At 39.3% G+C, this 20,101-nt stretch overlaps 1 protein-coding gene across 4 annotated transcripts in view; it reads right to left on the bottom strand.

Moving 5' to 3' along the window:
* Nucleotides 1-20,101, bottom strand: part of SEMA4G (semaphorin 4G) — a 507,048-nt gene that overhangs the window by 426,957 nt on the left and 59,990 nt on the right. For all 4 annotated transcript variants that reach the window (XM_075216263.1, XM_075216260.1, XM_075216261.1 and 1 more), the window contains one exon: nucleotides 2,938-3,086. In XM_075216263.1, coding sequence (XP_075072364.1) covers nucleotides 2,938-3,086 — 149 coding nt within the window. The remainder of the gene's footprint in view (nucleotides 1-2,937; nucleotides 3,087-20,101) is intronic.

The following is a 20,101-nucleotide window of genomic DNA, read 5'->3' as shown; positions in this document are numbered from 1 at the left end:
ATGTGCTGGAAACATTCCTTAGAGGTTCTGGTCTATGTTGTCACATCACGCAGTTGCAGTGGATTTATCTGCTGCACAGTCATACTACAAATTCCCTGTTCTATCACATCCCAAAGGTGCTCTGTTGGATTGAAACCTGGTGACTGTGCAGGTCATTGAAGCACACTGAACTCCTTGTCATGTTCGTGGAAGCTTGAGATGAACTGTGCTTTCCGACCTGGTGCATTATCCTACTGGAACTAGCCATTAGAAGATGAGTCTGTAGCTATAAAGAGATGAATATGGTCCGCAACAATGCTCAGGTTGGCTGTGGCATTTAAAATGATGCTCAATTGGTATTACGGGGCTTAATGTGTCCCAAAAAAACATTCCCCAAACCATTATACCAAAATGCACCGTTGAAGGCAGGGTGGACACATGCTGTTCACACCAAGTTCTAACCCTACCAGACTTTAGCAAAATAAATCAAGATTCATCAGCCCTGGTGATATTTTTCCAACCTTCAGCTGTCCAGTTTTGGTGAGTCTGTGCCCACTGTAGCCTCAGTTTCCTGTTTATGTTGACAGGCATTGAACCCAGTTATTATTATTATTGTAGATTTGTAAGGCACCACAGTGCTCGCGCAGCGCCGTACAGTAGGGAAAACAAGGACATACAAGGAAGACAAAATAAACGAAAACATGAAAACAAAGAGTATGATGGACCCTGCTCATTAAAGTGTTTACATTCTAAGTGGAAGACCCAGGGCTAGATTTACTAAGCTGCGGGTTTAAAAAAGTGGGGATGTTGCCTATAGCAACCAATCAGATTCTAGCTGTCATTTTGTAGAAGGTACTAAATAAATGACAGCTAGAATCTGATTGGTTGCTATAGGCAACATCCCCACTTTTTCAAAGCCGCAGCTTAGTAAATCTAGCCCCCAGTGTAATTCTCTGCTGCTGTAACCAATCCAATACAGAGATACTCTTTTACATACCACTGCTGTAAGCACGGTTATTTGAGTTCCTGTCTCTTTCCTGTCAGATGAACCAGTCTGGCCATTCTCCTCTGACCTCTCTCATTAACAAGGCGTTTTCACCCTCACAGCTGATGTTCACTGGATGTTTTTTGCTTTGTGCACTATTTTCTTAAACTCTAGAGACTGCTGTGCGTGAAAATCCACTTTTTCCGAGCTACTCAAACCATCCCCTCTGGCACCAACAATAATTTCAAACAACAACTGAACCTCTTGACCATGTCTGGATGCTTTTATACATTGAGTTGCTGACACATGATTGGCTGATTACATCTTTGGATTAACAAGCAGCGGAGTCGATAGGATAAATAATAACATGAAACAAATAATTTTGTAAGTAGCTTATATTTTTTAGGTTATGCTATTTTAACCATTACTTTTCACATTATAATGACACTTTCCAGGGATTGTAATTTGTACTCTGGTTCACCAAAGTCACATTGTATGAGTCACATTGTAAACAATTTGTAATCTGTCAAAATATTTTCTTGCTGTGGTTAGTTATTAATTTCAAGAAAAGCATAATCATTTACCCTGAGGCGACATTGAAAGATACAAGAAAGAGATGGAACCCAAAAGAAACTTAGATGGTCAGCAATTTAGTGCAAAGTGTCCCCTAATGAACCGTCTGAATTGGCAGAGAAAATAAAAGCAAGAGTTGGTTGTACAGCTGCCCTGAAGATACAAGGAGGAGTACCGTACTATCATCTGCTTAGTCAGAAACAGGTTGAGATCAAGGATCAAATACGTCATTACTGGTGTCAAAGATTAAATATCTTGTTGACAAAGTACTGATATTTCAGTCTACGTGTGTGTTCCTGACTCACCAACCTGCTTCAGGCTTCCACTCAACAAAGAAACATGTTGCAGTGTTGTGCCCTCCTTCCTTGTGTTACTCAGAGCACAGAACCTACATGGCAAGTTTCTTTATAGAAGAGCTACTGGCAATACCCTCAGATAAATAAATATGTGAAATGTTTGAGGAACTAATCAAAACTAATGAACAGGAAATGATTTTGTAAACATAGGGGGAGACTACTTATCTTACATATATCAAACTTCCTGTAAGCCTGCACAGAGCCTTTCTGAGCCTAAGATGACTGACAGCGGAGGACAAGTGCAGGTTCAATAAAACTAGTTCTGAGAGAGTACAGTAAATGTAATGGTAGGATGGGTAAACTGCAGATGTGGGTACTCTGTTGATTAGCACCCCCAACCCCACCAAATGTTAATTTTGTTTCTCACACTTTGTCCCAAAATCTCTCTGACCCAACAAAATTCTATTACTGTAATAGAACTTCAGACGACCTTTATTTTGATGGGCCAAAGTTGTCCGCAGACATGGATTTGCCCCCAGTCAGCCACGAACAGTGTGCCCCATGACATCACCGCATCACATCCTATTTGTAAATTCAAATCATTCAGCCAATGAATAAATCTTTGCAATATGTAAATATGTTAGAATTGATTTGCAGGGAGCTGGTCATCTAGCACTGTCACCATAGACATGACCATTCCATAAATCTAAGCCTGGCTGTTTATATCTGCAGGCTCCTCATGGCTTGCACTGCACTTAAACAGTGCCACCATCTAGAAGCAACTACCCAGTGGTGCCCAGCTAGGGCGACACAGAGTGCACATTGCTGGACACCTTCACAAAGCCCTGGAACCTAAATGGAAATCAGAGTTGTGCTACAATAACAGAAGGTACGTTGGGCATGGGCTGAAACGGCCCCTCAAAACCTTTTAACATTATGTAACTAGGTTAACAAGACAATCTGCAACATCGTCAGTGCAGTGTAATATAGCAAATATACAAAGTGAATAAACCACTCCTGCAACTGCAAATGGTAAGATTAATAAAGGGGATTAAAAAACAATACATTCAGCACTGTGAATAGACTATCTAGCCCAAAACTTACAGTTTTCTTGGACCCATGAGAAATGTCACTAAGGTTTAGAGAGAAGATGGCACCTCTCGCCCCCACATAGAGTATTCCATGTTCATCCTCCAAGAGTAATGTGTTGTAATTCTTTGCATCATCACTAAACTGCTTCACTTCAGAGAGTTCTGGGAAAAGAAAACAGCAAACGTTTGAAATAAAGTTTTGCAGATAACGCAGGCACTGTTCTACAATAAGCATGTAACAAAAGGCCGGGCAGAGGGTTGAACAAGCACCTAGGAGGTTTCAAATGCTGCAGAACCTTGTTCATTATATGCATTTTTATGCAATTTATTTTTTGATGGAGTTATGTAAAACTGAACAATTTGTTAATATGTTCTGCAATAATGATGCATGAGTATTTAACACACCAGCACCATGTATAACCTAAAACTGCTCCACATTTTCACCTCTATAAGACAGCATGAATAGAGACGATTTAAGAATAATATATAGTACAATAGAAAAATAATTTGCTGTAACCACTTAAAGCCGAAAGTGGCTGAAAAGAGGTACTACAGCTTGTGCAGAGAGAAAATGGTTAATACAATTTCATCTTAAAGCAGCGATCCCACATAGAAGTTTTTTTTATTTAAATAGCAAGCGAAGTACCTTTTAAGCATGCATGTAAACTAACCATCTACAAATCATTATCTCCTTATCAAAATCACTCTAGCGGGGAAAAGAGGTATGGCTCCCAGACACAGACTGTCAGCATGTCATGAGAAGGCAGAAGGAGGAGAAGGGGGAGTATGTCACAGTGAAAACAGAGCTCAGAAGGGCATTCCAAAGCCTCTCTGCTCACTACTTCATGTGCCATGTGACTACCTGGTAGTCAAATTACACTCAGGGAAGTCTGCATAATTATAAATCATTAATTGCAGTCTGAAGAAGCATAACAAAGAAAAGGGTAAATATCAAGTTGCTTCTTATAGCCTGCCACAGAGATTTATGTAAAAAAAAAAACAAACACACCTCACTTTTTAAGCTTTGTCATGGGAAAGGTGTGTAATAAAATGTTTATTTAAACTGAACAAACTTGTATTTTGGGTTTGAACCTATAAAGTTAAGTAGAACTGTTTAATATATATATATTGGCCCATGCTATTAAACCAGGTGTAATTTTCAAAGCTTTTAACAGCACTGTGTGTAAAAATCCCTGTCACGCTAAATAAAAGCCACATTTCTAGTCTTTGAACAGGTTTACTTATTTACTCTACTACTTATTTACTTACTTACTGTGAAGGTTATTCTTTACGTGACAAAATCCATATTGCAACATAACCTGAACTAGTTTACAAGATTGTTAGTGATGCTCATGCTACAGAGAGCTTTAAAGGTACACTGAACCCATGTTTTTCAGTTTGTATTTGTCCAACATAAATATTAAGAGATTAATGTATAATAATATTCCTGCTGCAGAACTTTACCAAACTTGCAGATCTTACAGTCTCAAATAGTACAGTCATAGTATAACTGCACACTGTCAGTTCTCAGTTATTATTCAGTTGAAATAGTAGTATGGATTTGCAACAGTTCTTTATTATTTAATTCTATAATTGTATTTGTTGTTTAAATATAAATGTTTTGCTTACATGATATCAGTGGCATTCTCTGCAGAAGAAATGGAAAAGGCAGACTAGAGTTAATCAAGTAGTTAAGAAGAAAAATTACATTGTTTCTTTCGAGGGATATATGAAAGTACATTATTATTACTTTTATGTATAAGGTGCCACAGATTCCATAGTACCAGATACAGTAAGCAAGAAAAAAAAAAAAAAGATATGGTAATATACATAAGTATCACATATGAGTGTGAGTAATGCTGTGAGGACGCACCCAGAGTTTAGCAGAAGACATGATAGGATGTACAAGGGAGTCAGACAGTAGACAGACGTGGGACAATAGGTAGGGAGGACCCTGCCGTGAGAGCTTACATTCTATAGGGAGGGGTGGTGAGAGACAGAAGGAGCAACTGGGAGAAAATTAAATTGGTGGGTGTAGGAAGAGAAGGAGATGGATAAAATGGTTAGGAGGGGGTAGGATAGAGGTTACTTTCCAATAGTAATATAATATGGCTGTGGGCTGAAAAAGTATTTACAGTCTTTGTCAAATTTGACAAGAACCTCACATTTGTGTACTGTTGCTACCAATTAGATGTATGGTTACATGTTGGTGTAGCCCCTCCCTGTTGCCTACACATGGACATGCAGGAGTTAGCGGAGCTGAAATACTCTGTGTTGCTCGTAATGTTCAATTGTTCTAAGTTGATCTTGGCATGCTCCAGTACAAGGTCAGTGATAAACAAAGTAATATATGGCTTGCAAACCATGAGTGAATCTGGCAACACAGGGAGAACAGCAAATACAACTAAAATTACTATATGGGTTTGATTTCTACTGTACACACAACAACCAACACTCTCAGAAATGAAAGTATTTCTCTAGTAAAGGGAGAGGTGCAGCTCAGACATCACAGCCACTGCCCAGAGGCTCACACAATAATGGTTGCTAAGCAATACTTCACTGACATATAGCCAGAGATAAAACAGCGCTGCTCTTTGTGCTGCCTGTCAGTCGCCATGGTGTGGCCGAGGGATACAAGACAGGTTATGCATTCTGCTCATCTGCTGACTAAGTATTAAAATCCCCAGGGGTGATTTACAAAGTAGTAACCAGAGGCTGCTTTCCTCTACCACAAAACCCACATCCAAAAAGCCAACTTTCCTGGCATGGCGAGGGAACTACTGTGACATTTTACAATGAAGGCATTTCTCAGTGACTGTGAAGATCAAACTGAAAAATTATGGTGGGGAATATATATATTGAATCAAATATAAAAGGGTATTTTGGTCAAACCCTTCCTCTTCTATAACTGTGTGTGGTTGAATGACACTAAAGATCATTTTACATCTTTATGGTGTTTACATGGTTTCAGCAATTTTCAATATCCGAAATATTAGAAGCTTGTACTGACCGACTCAGTGGTTGAATTTGGAATTCCTTGTTTATATAGGTGCATAGTCCCTACCCAAAGCTGCATCAGTCAGCTGACGTCACCAAGATAGCTGTGCATGCTGGGACTTTGAACCCTGGTGACATTGGATTAATTATGTACCATACAGCGATGTCCAGAATGGTTTCCCCTGGCAACCAGGGTAAGCCATGTGCCACCAAACAGTCACACATCAATAATGGATACAGGATACAAGCAAATTAATTGCTTCAGTCGGAAAAAATTACCTTCAGGGTTTATGTAATTCACCCATCCGCGTTATTAAAAATCTAAATAGATTTATTAGGGAATGATTGTATATTTATTTATTAGTAAATTTATGTAGCGAACTTGAATTTAGTTTGTAGATGAATAGGACAAGAAAGAAAAAACTTCTCTCTAGATATACAATAACATAGATTGAGACAAATAAATAAAACATGCTTTTCTTCATTCTTTAGACATGAAAATAGAATGAAACTGAAAATAAACTGTATTTAACATAATTAACGTTGCTGAAATTGGTCTTCATTACACATGTAGAAAAACCTGGCTTGAAATGATTTATTGCACGGAATGAACGAAAAAGTGATTGATATTTATAAAAACTGTTATATAATTACCAAAAAACAAAAAAGTGCTAACATTTAATAAATCAACATTAATCAGATATTTGCTTTAAATTTTCAAATTGTAGTAGAAAAATGAGTAGAAAAATGACAAACTGGTTATTATTACAGCAACAAATTGACTCTGCAAAGTAAATATTACACTTAGTTATTTTGGTGGGAAATTAAAAGATGTCCGAGACCCCAGACCCCACCAAAAACAAGTAATACTGCTACAGTTTCACAAGTTAAAAACTGATGGCGCTACAACAAAGCCATTCTTCCAGTGCTTATTTAACATAACCTTGTACACACTAGTGGGGGTCTTAAAGGAAGTATGCACTGGATATACTTCATGTCCTAAATTAATGCTTGTGTTGGCCCTGGGCATACATGTTTATGCGAATATTATATGTATACTCTGCATATATGAGGAGTTTTAACATGGTAGTTTTTTTTCCTGAGAGATTTAGAATCTCCAGAAGAAAAATTAGTTTGCTCGTAATTTAGTCAAGGTATGGGAGTTCTTTAATCACTTATAACGGAATATGTTTAAAACTAAATATATTTTCTGTACAGTATCGCTTTAATCAGAGCTGGCACCACTAACTCAGAAGTAGGCAAGCATGGCATGCTGGAAATTACAGTCCCACAGTAGCTGTAGAGCCACAGGTTCCCCAAGTCTGCTCTGACCATGTGTATTTATACCAAGGACACACTTGGAGAGCAGCACAGCTGGCTGTCATTTTGTGAGTGTACCACAATATGTGGAAAGATGAATAACTTGTTTGAAAGGGCAGCACGGTGGCTCAGTGGTTAGCACTTCTGCTTCACAGCACTGGGGTCATAAGTTCGATTCCCGACCATGGCCTTATCTGTGTGGAGTTTGTATGTTCTCCCCGTGTTTGCGAGGGTTTCCTCTGGGTGCTCCGATTTCCTCCAACACTCCAAACACATACTAGTAGGTTAATGGGCTGCTATCAAATTGACCCTAGTCTGTCTGTGTGTATGTTAGGGAATTTAGACTTTAGTCCCTGCCCCATTGGAGCTTAATGTAAATGACAAATATTCTCTGTACAGAGCTGCGGAATTGGTAGCCCTATATAAATAAATGACGACATCTTTACAAAATACCAATACATAAGCAACCGTAGAGAGCTCTGCAGATAGCAACTAAAGGTGTATTAAGATTTATAGCTGCAGGACAAAGCAATTAAGATAATGTAAACCGTTTCAAATGTGCTGAATTATAGATTCATGAGGGCTCTATTTCTCATCCCCCCTGTAATCCACTGGAGGGTACTTGGATAAGAGGGAAATGAGTAGAGATTTCTTCGGAAATCATTCAATTTTATGACGGCAGAAAAAACACAGTGGTGGATTATTGATAAATGCCCCAGGAAACAACTCATCTAATGGATACAATTTGTAGCAGAAAACTGTTGATGGTATGTAACAAGAATTTAACATACATTACTATCTTTCTCTACATTAACAAAAGAAGAAAAAAATTACAATGCAAACATATTGGACTGATTATATTATAATATATAGAAGGTCAATCGTGATAAACCTGTACACATTTCTTTTAGGCATTAAACGGGCCACACAAGTTAAGACCCAGTCACTAATTTGTATACTTTTTGGTGGACTGATGCACTGGCAGCCACACACACACACACGCCTACTGCATTATAAAATGGTTTTGATTACAATTTAGATTATTTCAATAGTTTTCCACCATAATTGTTGCAGGGTGCAGCCTTTGAGGACCGTCTTGGCCTAAGTTGCCCAACTTGGCTGACAAAACAGCCATGACACTTCTGAAAGACTGGCTACACACATGGTTAGAATGCACAGCGGAGGCAGCAATGTGATGAAAAACAATATTTATGAGAAAGCATTCCAGGGGGTAAATGTATCATACCCCGGTTTTGTCAACTGGCGGAAGTTTCCCTTTACAAAGCAGCGCCGCTTTAAATTTAAGCTGCTTAGACGCCGAACTCCCGCCAGTGATGTAATAGCTCCTAGCATATGGCTAAGGTGAAATTATACAAATTATTGCAATTATTATTATTGACAGTAATAAAAAAAAAAAACACACACACTTGATTGAAACAGACATATTACTGAAAATGGAAAACTTAAAGGTTTACTTTTACAAATTTTACATACTGCATTTTCAATAACCACCCACTGTAATAACTCTACACATTGCACCTTTTAGATACTATTTACACTACTCTTATTTTATGGTGTTTTGACACAGCTCCAGCGAATCAGAATTAGTCTCCATTGTAACAGAGATGCTGTAATGTGATTAGTGAACACATGCACACCTAGTTCACGAGAGAGGTGTGGTCTGAGCATGGCCTGAAGAATAGTCTGACACACTCATGGTATATTATGGTCATAGCATGTGAGAGTAGAATGGATGGAAAATATGCTGCAACACCATTTTAGGGGAAGGAAAATAAAAGTAAATGTAAAAAAAAGTCTGTTTAGCTCAATTTTAAGTGAATTCCGGGTTGCTACTGGAATTTACATGAGCTAAAGTTGCACAGAGTAGGTAACTGGGAGCTCTACTAGTGCACACTTAAAAACTTCACATACTGCTCGGCCTTCCCAAGTGTACCATCCGCTCCTCATTGTGCAAGATACAGACATACCTCTAGGCATAGTCTTTCATCCTGCTACACACTAGCTCACTGGTATTATAAGGGGACTTCGTAAAAGATATACCCCCACCCCCTCCTTAAGGGACCAGGGGCATCATGTACGGGCTGTTGAGAAAATAACAGGCAGCCCACCACCGTATTACAGCGATGTTGGAAACCTATTTTTAATCCCTCCGTCCAACTCCACCCCTCCCCCGATAAATAGGAAATTAATTCACTATAAAAAACACTGTTTCCAGAACAATGCATCTATATTCATGACTTATTATGCACTGGAATCCACACGAGAACGATCTGTAGTCCAGTGTAAAAGTCAGCCCTTGTCCATGCTAATCACCAGGGAAATACCTTCTGCTGCTACACTCAAATGAACCGGACCGGCTACCAGATATTCCCCAAGTGGATATCAGGAATTGGGTCAACTACTAGGTCAAAACAATGAAGTATTCCATGATACCGTTTGCATTAATTGGATCATTTTAGTAGAATTTTTTTTTTTTTTTTGAAGAAATAAAAGAAAATAGCAGCCCTGTTTTCCCAGACTGCATTTACTGTGTATGATTTGTAAAGCTTTCTTGTGGAAGGAATATAAAATAACAATATAAAATAACAATATATATATATATATATATATATATATATATATATATATATATATATATATATATATATATATATATATATATCTATCTACACACACACATAGCTTCCACATATAGAAGCACTCATTTACACACAGCAGAAGAAACAAGAGCACATATTCTAACGCACAGAGGGACTCCTACATACATTTGCAGTGCTGACGAGAGACAACACAAAAGCGTGCAGACATATTTACATGGTCATCCACAGATTCACAAAGCTGCATTGCCAGTTGTATGCTAACAACCATCTCCATAGCCAGTCACACAAACTTCTACAGCCAAATGTACAACCACTTCCTCTTTCAGTCGTCCGCTGTAACATTACACAACCTGTCAGTCAGGCAGGCAGATATGAGCGTACACTTCCACAAACCATCACATTTGCTTGCACAGTCACTCAAATACTTGCAAGGCCAATCATACACTCACACACAGTTACACGGCCAGTCACAAGCTCACTGGCACAATTTGTCACACAGTGGTCCACTTATGAAGAAGTTCTATAGTAAGAAAAAGGATTACCATGGTGCACATCAATGGTAATTTGATTTACTAATGTACATTTCCCCTTACGAATAAAGGCAAAGGATTACCATTTTCATTATAATTTGGTCATTTACCATTTCCAGATAAACACAGTAAAATAAATTTCCACAAACGTATACCCAGACTTATCACACTGAAGCCTGCATTAAGAAGCAGTGGTATATGATGATATGTTGCTTCCAGCGTACTGCAGCTAATTGCCCTAGTGGCTGCTTTTTATGTCCCAGAACATTCACCTTAGTATAGTCATGTGACATTTCTCTGCACCACAGGCAGCGGAAGTAGAGATGGTGGACATTGGGTTTTGTATTTCCTTTACCAGCACTCCAGAAATCACACGCATTGTGGCACCAAATAGTGGTAGATATACTGCATGCAATAGGCGATGTACAATAAGGGTGTGCAAAGATAGAGCGCACGCATATTTGTCCGATTCAAACTCTGGGCATCCCGCAGGTATGTGATATTAAGCCGTATCGCTTGCAACAGGTACAGGGCAAGTGTAAGTACAGACTGACAGTCGCGTATGCATGCTAGAACATGTGTTTGCAATTAAGAACTGTCATTTTATTTTATGTACAGCAGGCATTAACAACATCTTGATAAATGTATTTTATATTAAAAAAAAAACAACACATTTTTCAAAATGTATTTTTATTAATGATTATAATATTAACAGGTGTTAATGAATTGTTTTTGTATGCGTTGACAGGACTTTAAGTTGCACATATGCATTGTGTGAATCCTGCAGTGTGTTGTGTCTGTCTGCACTTTGCGTTCCTTGATGAATCAGGCCCACAATGTCTCTGAATAAGGCTACCAGCACCAGAGACAATCAGCAGGATTGCTGGGAACTTCTGGCCGCAAGAAACATCCATTTATTGGCCAGTGATTGAGAAAGAGGTAAAGAACCCAGGAGAGAAGGTTTTCATGAAAGCAGGGATCTAGTAAAAAGGGAGTAAAGAGAGCTGCTGTGTTCTTTATATGGGCTCACGGTTCCATCAGTGTAATGTGGGTATGTAAGGGAAGGGTGTCTCTAGACTTAAGTGACTTTCTCCTAGGCCGGATAATAATATGGTTGACTTGCTGTCTGGCTGCACAGAGTGAGGTGATTTTCCCCTGTGATGTAAAAACGGTTTTGTTCCTTTCCGGTCTGTTTCTTGTTTGGCCCTAACTGCCTTTCTGTTTGCATTCAGCAAAACTATTTTGGTGTATTTTCCAAACACTGAATCTCTAAGTATAAAAGGAGGTACCACAACCTCTACAGAGTACTGTACAAGACACATTTTTGCACATTTTAATGCATCATTATTGTTTATTTGCTGAATATAAGATAAAACCCTGCAAACTGAGAGCAAATGTGCCATGTGTAAAAGTTCAAGTACCTTTCCAGTTGAGTCATGAACACCCTTTTCTTGTTTTTGATTGGCTTAAAAGAGGATTGACTTGTTAAGCCTGGTGAAGAGAATTACAGAGTTGTATAAATACTTAGCCTCATAACCTCTCTGGATATGGTGCCTCCTCAACCATGGACTCCTCTAAACAGCTGTCTGAAGACTTACAAGGCAGGGGAAGGGTATAACATAATATACTATCACCATCATCACCATTTATTTATATAGCGCCACTAATTCCGCAGAGAACTCACTCACATCAGTCCCTGCCCCATTGGGGCTTACAGTCTAAATTCCCTAACACACAAACACACAGACAGACAGATAGACACATAGACTAGGGTAAAATTTTTAGCAGCCAATCAACCTACCAATATGTTTTTTGGAGTGTGGGAGGAAATCGGAGCACCCAGAGGAAACCCACGCAAGCACGGGGAGAACATACAAACTCCTCACAGATAAGGCCATGGTCAGGAATTGTGCTGTAAGGCAGAAGTGCTAACCACTTTATGAAACCCTTCCAGCTTGGAATTTCCACTGTCAGAAACATCATTATGAACTTGAAGGGGAACTGTTGAAGTATAATATGGAAGACTCAGAAAAATCTCTGATAGAACTGCTCGAAAACTGGTCCAAAATGTAAAACGGAACCTAGATATCACTGTAAAGAACCTGAGGAAAGATTCCCCTGACTCCTGAATACTAGTCCACCGCAGAGATTAGCTTACACAAAAATTATCTACATGGCAGAGTTGTCAGTAGGGAAGTTTACCTACAATCGCATTACACAAGCCAACGTCTGAAGCATGCAAAACAAAACATAGATAAGCAGTTACGTTTTTAGAACAAGGTGCTGTAGACTGATTAAATAAAACAATTATTGGACACAGCCACAAAAGATACATTTGGAGAAACACAGAAAACATATGAAGGAAAGAGCACCTTGCCAACCATTAAGCATTGAGTGGATCTATTATATTTTGGGGTTGGGTGGTAACCAGTGGAGCAAAAAATGTTGTCTGGGTGGAAGGAAGAATGGATTCAACTAAATAACAAATCCTAGAAGCTGAGAGTCTGAAGAAATTAAAGCTGAAAAGAGGTTCAATATTTCAGTAAGACAACGATACATAACATACCTCAAAATCAACCATGAAGTATTTACAGGAGCAAAAGGTGAAGGCTTTGGCAAGACTTTTGCAGTCCCCAGGCTTGATTAGGCAAGATCTCAAACATGACCTGCATGTAAGAAGACCTACGAATGTTTCTGAGCAAGAAGAGTTCTGCAAGTATAGAAAGACTGACTACAAAAAACATTTGGTGCTGTTAAGGAGGCTAAGAACTTGGGTACCCAAAATTTTACACATGCCACAGTCAGTTTAATGTAGGTTAAGCAAATCATCTTTTTGTGCAGAAATCAGTCATATAAGAGTCTCAATGTAACAGTATCTCCTATCCACTTAAGAGATCATGAAGCATGCAATCAATCAGACTGGGGGTGTTTAAACTTTTGAATACAAATGTATATATGCACACCTTATTTTCAGACACCAAGTCCCGTTATGCGTGCAGGTGTGTGTGTGTATACATACATATATATATATATACACATATATATATATACACATATATATACATATATATACATATATATAGTAAACACAGATGCAGAGCAGTGTAGTTTGTCATCACGTTTATGTTGATTATATTAGTTTCTTATTTCAAACAACAGGCTGTGAGCTCAAGATTGCAATAATTGGGTACATTATCCTAAAAAATTACAATAATATGCCTAATTACTTACAAGCCTTTAAAATGTGTACAGCTTAATAGGAATTACTTTTGTAATCTTTGCTGATCTGTTCTTCTCTGCTGATCTCTTACTTTCAGCACAGATATCATCTGAATAACCTTCTCAATTTGTTTCCATTAGGAGCCAGCTTACTATTTTTGTTCTCCCTCCAGGAAGAATTTGCCCTTGGTTGAAGTAATATATATTTTTCTATTAAGAATAGCAGTTTTTCAGAAGATGGATAGAAGACTTTTGGAGGGCACATATCTGTCTAATAACTGCCATTTCTCCAGAACCTTTATTTAGAAATCTTAGCAGCCTATGAAACACATTTTTTTTTTCAATCCTTTAAAAGAGCCACTAAACTTAAAGAGGTAGATCCATTATGAAAAGTCAACATTTAATATTCAGAAATGTATTTGTAAAAGTAAATCACCACCTCCCCCTTTCTCCCTGACAGAACAAGATATTTCACATTCTTGTGTACCCAATTGGAAGCTATTGCTTTCTCTTAGCAGCATTAAGCTCATGTGTTGCAACGTTTCAGAATCTTGTTACATTTGTTACTTGTAGATTCCTCCAGCCAAACTGTGATAAGGATTAGTAGTTTGTCAGCTCTACAACAGCAACTATGATGGTCACTATAGTGACCATTAGATATGCTCACAGTGCTTATTGTATTTGTTTGTTTCGGGAGCCAGAGAAGGAATATAAAACAGATTACCTAGTTAGTAGAAGAAATAAAGATGATATACATATATACATACATACATACACACATATATATATATATATCTATATCTCAAAGGGTGATAAAGTCTGGAGAGACGAAACACATCAGGAAACGACGGGCTGACTTAAAGCATTCACCATTCTTAAACTTTCCCGATTGGATGGATGTTAGATAAGCTGTTTATTATTATTATTATTATTATCCTTTATTTGTTAGGCGTAACAAGATTTCCGCAGCGCCGTACACAGTACGAACAGTAGACTAAACAGGGTAAAACAGTACAAAACAATAACAAAAATACCAATACTTCAGAAACTCCAGGCTGGCTGATGTAGTAAACAAGGAGAAGAAGAACGGTTAAGGAGACAGGAGGGAAGAAGGCCCTGCTCATGTGAGTTTACATCCTAACAGAAAAACAGACCGGCACAGGGGGGGCCAGATAAGGCAAGGGGAGAGCGAGTGGAGTTATGTGAAGGGGTTATGTGGATGATTGGTAGGCTTTAAGGAAGAGGTGGGTTTTCAGCGCACGTTTGAAGGAGCACAGAGTAGGAGAGAGCCGGATGGAAGGAGGGAGGTCATTCTAGTGAAGGGGGGCTGCACGGGAAAAGTCTTGGATTCTGGAGTGGGAAGAGGTGATGAGAGTGGAGGAGAGGCGTCAGTCATTGGCTGAGCGCAGGGAGCAGGCAGGAGTGTGAATGGAGAGAAGGTAGGGGGCAGTAGAGTGGGAGAGAGCCTTGTTAGTGGTGGTGAGGAGTTTGAAAAGGATTCTGCAGGGGAAGGGAAGCCAGTGTAAGGCGAGGCAGAGAGGGGAGACAGAGGAGGAGCGGTGTGAGAGGAAGATGAGTCTTGAGGCCGCATTGAGTACAGAGCAGAGGGGGGAGAGATTGGAGTGGGGGAGGCCGGTGAGGAGGTTACAGTAATCCAGGTGGGAGATAATGAGTGGATGATAGTCTTGGTAGCATCCTGAGAGAGAAAGGGACGGATGCGGGCGATGTTGCGTAGTTGGAAGCGACAGGCTTGGGGCAAGGGAGTGAATATGGGGGGCAAAAGAGAGAGAGGAGTCGAGGGTGACACCCAGGCAGCGGAGTTGGGTGACAGAGGAGATGGTGGTGTTGTTGACGACAATAGAGAGGTCATGGTGGGATTACATATTTATTTAATGTACGGGCAATTGCATAATTTGATTTTATTCACTTTTTATGATTAAATGTTATGCCTTGGACTCACTAGTCTGATTACTTGGCGTTTGATGATCAGGTGCGTATTACACTATTATTGGCTCTGTCTCTAAGTTACCGTTTCATTTGGAAATTTGCTCAAGAATTACCTGCAGGGGGGTGGCAGCCATGTCAGATTCTAACTAGCTGGGCAAAGGGAATTTAAGGTAAAAATTTGATGACGGGCGTTCTCCTGTAAGAAAAAAATCCATTCAGTTGCTCTGAAAATTACAATACTCTAGACCAGCAATAGGCAACCTGATACACTTCAGGGGACGCACATTACCCTTAATCTCGGTAAGAAGTTAAACAATACATTTAAGCAACGAGACGCCTCTATGTAATAATACATCAGCACGCTCTTTAAACAAGTGTTACAAGCTATAACAAACAAATCTAACAATAAAGCGGGAAGGAGTTGGGGCCATGGGTGAAGGCTCAGAGAGCCGCCTGTTGCCCATCACTGCTCTAGAAAAACATCTCTCTCTCATCTAGATATGTTCTATTAAAGAATCATTCAATCATACCCAGCAGAGGCACGAATTCATATCTTGTACTGATGAGACCTATTAAAGAGTTTTCCAGTTTCGGTAGCAGGAATAAAGTGTGTCCCGGGAGAGGGCCCATCCCGATTTGCTACAAGGGGTACATGTAAATATTCTAAAATATAGAGTATTAGAATTAAGGTCTACAAGTATGCTTAAACATAAAATGGACACATTTTTTTTATGTATTTGAGCAGCGCTAAATAAATTTAATTGTGAATATTTGCATGTCTCTACCCACAGTCATGTATACAAACTTTTAATCCTTTAACTGCTGATTCTATGTGGAAATGTTTTATACTAGCTGGAGACGGGAATTCCTCATTCATCCGGCATCATGTGGAGAGTGTGCAGTCACCTTTCATCTCTCCATAGCCTGTAGATGCCAAGCATAATCCTAAAAATAACACACACTGATACAATCTTGTCTCTTGCTGACAATACCAGAAATACTGATCAAATGTGGAAGCTCCAAGCTTGTTGAACAAGTCGATAGGAACCACTAAGCCTGAGGCAAAATGCGAATGAAATACTCCATGTCCATTTATTAAGCTTTAGAACAAGGTTTACACCAAGTCTTCTAACCTTCCCAAGAAATAAATTCCAAAATAGAACACATACAGAAGATGACACAATTGGGGTTACTTTTTTATTAATAAACAGTTAACTGCTAAAAATGTAGTGACCAGACCAAATTGTTAATGGGCTAACAGCACCCATCAACATAGCTCTAAATTGTACTGATGACACCGGATAATTAATTCAAAGTAAATCGGATCCTGTCTTTTCCTGTATCGCCTATTTTGGATTCCATTAACTCCAATTGCCCAATGAGCAGTAGCCCAGTATGTCTTGAAGGCTCTGCTTAAGATCTAACGTTTATGGAGTCGGAATTAACCAATACTTGCCAACTTTGGAGATCACCCCTCTGGGAGATCTGTCATTAGACCCCAGCTCCACTATACAATATCCACTTTGGCCCCCACCCACTTTACCAACGAAGCGGACAGAAATCGGGAGGTCGCCCTGCTCTTCTGGAATTCTAGGAGAGCTCCCAAAAATTTGAGAGTCTCCTGGACATTTTGGGAGGCTAGGCAGCTATGAATTAACCACTACATTATCAATATGAGTGAAGGTGTTCATTTTTGGGGGATTTCAAAAACACCATTTTTTTTATTCACATTGGGGAAATTTCTGAAAATTGGAGTTCAATTCTCCCCATGTGTTCATTGATTTTGAAGCAATAAATTACTCTTCATTCTCACATATCAGGAAGAAACACTCTAAAATTAGACAACGCATTAGTATTTAAAATGTATTTTTCAAACTTGATTTCCCGCTTATTTCCAGAAGCCAGTTGGTAGCAAAAACCAAAAGATGGGTTAAAATCTTTAGAAAAGTATAGTAATTATGCACAGCAATAGCTCACATTTTTTCAATAATCTGTAATTTAGCAGACAGGAGGTTGAATATCTGTAACTCTGCTACAAATAGAACTGTAATTCAAAGAAATCACATTATACTCCCATCAATATAAATATATTTATGCTGTGTGCATTTATATAATAATGATTCATTTCATAAATAAAACACACTAAGAAATAGAAGCTGCACCAACATAAAACAGATGGCAAAAATTATATAAAAAAAATAACCTAAGGGTGCTTAAAAAGGAAAAAGCTGAAGACCAGTGATAGGCAAAATGATACATTTAATTTATTCTTAGTAATAAGTTAAAACATTTAATCAAAGAAAGAGACACTTATTATTACTCTTATTGTAGATTTGTAACGCGCCACAGTGCTCCGCAGCGCCGTACAGTAGGGAAAATAGTACATACATAAAACGGGGACATACAAGGTAGACAAAATAAATGGAGACATGAAAACAAAGGGTATGAAGGACCCTGCTCATTGGAAAGCTTACATTCCAAGTGGAAGAGGGCACAGCTATAACTAGAGGAGCAAATGTGGTTCAGAGTGGAGAATAGGACAGTTGTAAGGGTGCATTACTGTGAACAGTGTTATCGGGAAAAAGTTCACCTCTAAAAAAAGAAAAAAAGAAAGGGAATTCCATAAGTGGGGAGCAGCACAGGAGAAGTCTGGTAGGTGGGAGTGAGAGGTGGTTACCGAAGACGAAAGAAGGCGCTTATCTGTAATAACAGATCAGCAGGCCTTTTAAAGAAGTGTTAGACTGGGTACACACGACTGTGTTTACAGCAGATTATCGGGCCAATAAGACGATAAATGACTGATTGGCCCCATATCACAATAGTGTGCATCCCGCAAGGAAGGTCGATTAACGTTCCAAAGCCCATAATATGGTTGAACATGATTGTTAAACTGAACTAAAAATCTTGTTCAATGATGGAACAATGTTGTTTCAATCCTGAAGTGTGTATGCACTCTGCAGAATTGGAACAGCAACTTAGCAGCATTGGACTCACATTTGACGGTGGGAGTAGTTCCAGGTTTTCTTCTGCAAGAAGTGGAGATTAACAGGTTCACCCTCCAATCACAGCAAGGCCGGCTACATCCTGTGCTCTCATTTTGTGCTGCGAACAGATCTCTTCCCCAGGACATCCCGGGCCCTGGGGATATTAACGGTCCTCTCCCTACCTGCCGCTCAGAAAGGACATGGGGCAGGCAGGATGTGCATAGAGGTACTAATCATCTTAAAGTGACATAAAATAGAGAGGGAGCAGCAATCAGGAAACAGTGCATCAATCAACACTGCAATTACTGCTCTGTACTAATGCAACGTGCTCTGAGAAATTGGACACCTCTACATAGATACCTTATGTGTGTGCATATAAGCTATACATAAACAGCCTGACATAAGGCCTTAATGGGGAATCCTCCTCTGGAACCTCCTGAATTGTACTGGCTTTATACTACAGGTACAAATATAATTTAGAGCCCGAGGAACCTGGCACTCATACTTATGCCTGCAGGTCATATAAGCGGCGGGTTCTGATGGCCAGGCTTTGGGCGCCTTCGTCAGTGTGACAGAATACAGCAACAGGAACCCAGAGATTACTCTGCAATGTGCAGCCATAAGTAGGAGAGAAATGCAGGCTCCTGGTTAGAGATATGGACGATGTGACAGCCCCGTAAATAACGTAAGAATGCCCTTATGATAATATATTTTTCAATAAAGTGGTAGCTATCAACTTTAGAGTAGTACTTTCTGTATTAATTATTGTAAAGTTTACAGCACTAAGCTTCATTATTAACCATTTCCCTCTGCCATTCTCACATCCTACCGATGAATTACCGACTGCACCAGATCACCCACTGGATTTATTACCTCCGTTTCTCAGGTCAAGTCCTCTCCCACTTCATTTTTTTTTTTATCCAGAACAGAATATGAGGAAGAATGGCCTTGTCACAGCTTCTCTCTCTCCATTCTCTTAATCTTTTTCTTCTACTTCAGTCTCTGAAAACCTGGCTCTTCTGCTGTGTGCTTTGTGTCACCTTAAGTCCAGTTACGGTCACGACATACATCCCAACATTTCTGTACCTGGAAATAGGTCAGGGCTCGTGGCTACACCATCAGAGGGCTTCCTAGCGCTGTCATGAACTAGGATGCCCCTTATAAATCTCCCTTCCTCGCCGAACACTACTGCACATGTTCACCGCTGAACGAAAGATACCTTCCACCATGTCCACAGGTAGAACAGTGGGGCAGAGCCCTAAAATCAGGACTGTCCCGCCGAAATTAAAACAGTTGCAAGGTATGTCAGGAGTAGACGACATGATTACCAAAGTGATAAATGAACCCCTATTTTCAATGTATTACAAGCAAATAAAATTTAAGAAAAACAAGCCCACACTAACAGCTACATGACCACAACCATTAGCATTTTATTTTCACTCAATATTCCACTACGAAAAAAAACCCTAACTCTCTTCTAAAAACCACTCACAAGGAGGGCACGGCCTACATTCACAGGTCACAGTACACGATGGGTATTGCTTTATTGTAAATATTGC

Source organism: Mixophyes fleayi, chromosome 6 (assembly GCF_038048845.1).
Source record: "Mixophyes fleayi isolate aMixFle1 chromosome 6, aMixFle1.hap1, whole genome shotgun sequence".
NCBI classification, from domain to species: Eukaryota; Metazoa; Chordata; class Amphibia; order Anura; family Limnodynastidae; genus Mixophyes; species Mixophyes fleayi.
Note: the sequence above shows the minus strand (reverse complement) of the source record. Positions and strands in the feature narration are given on the sequence as shown.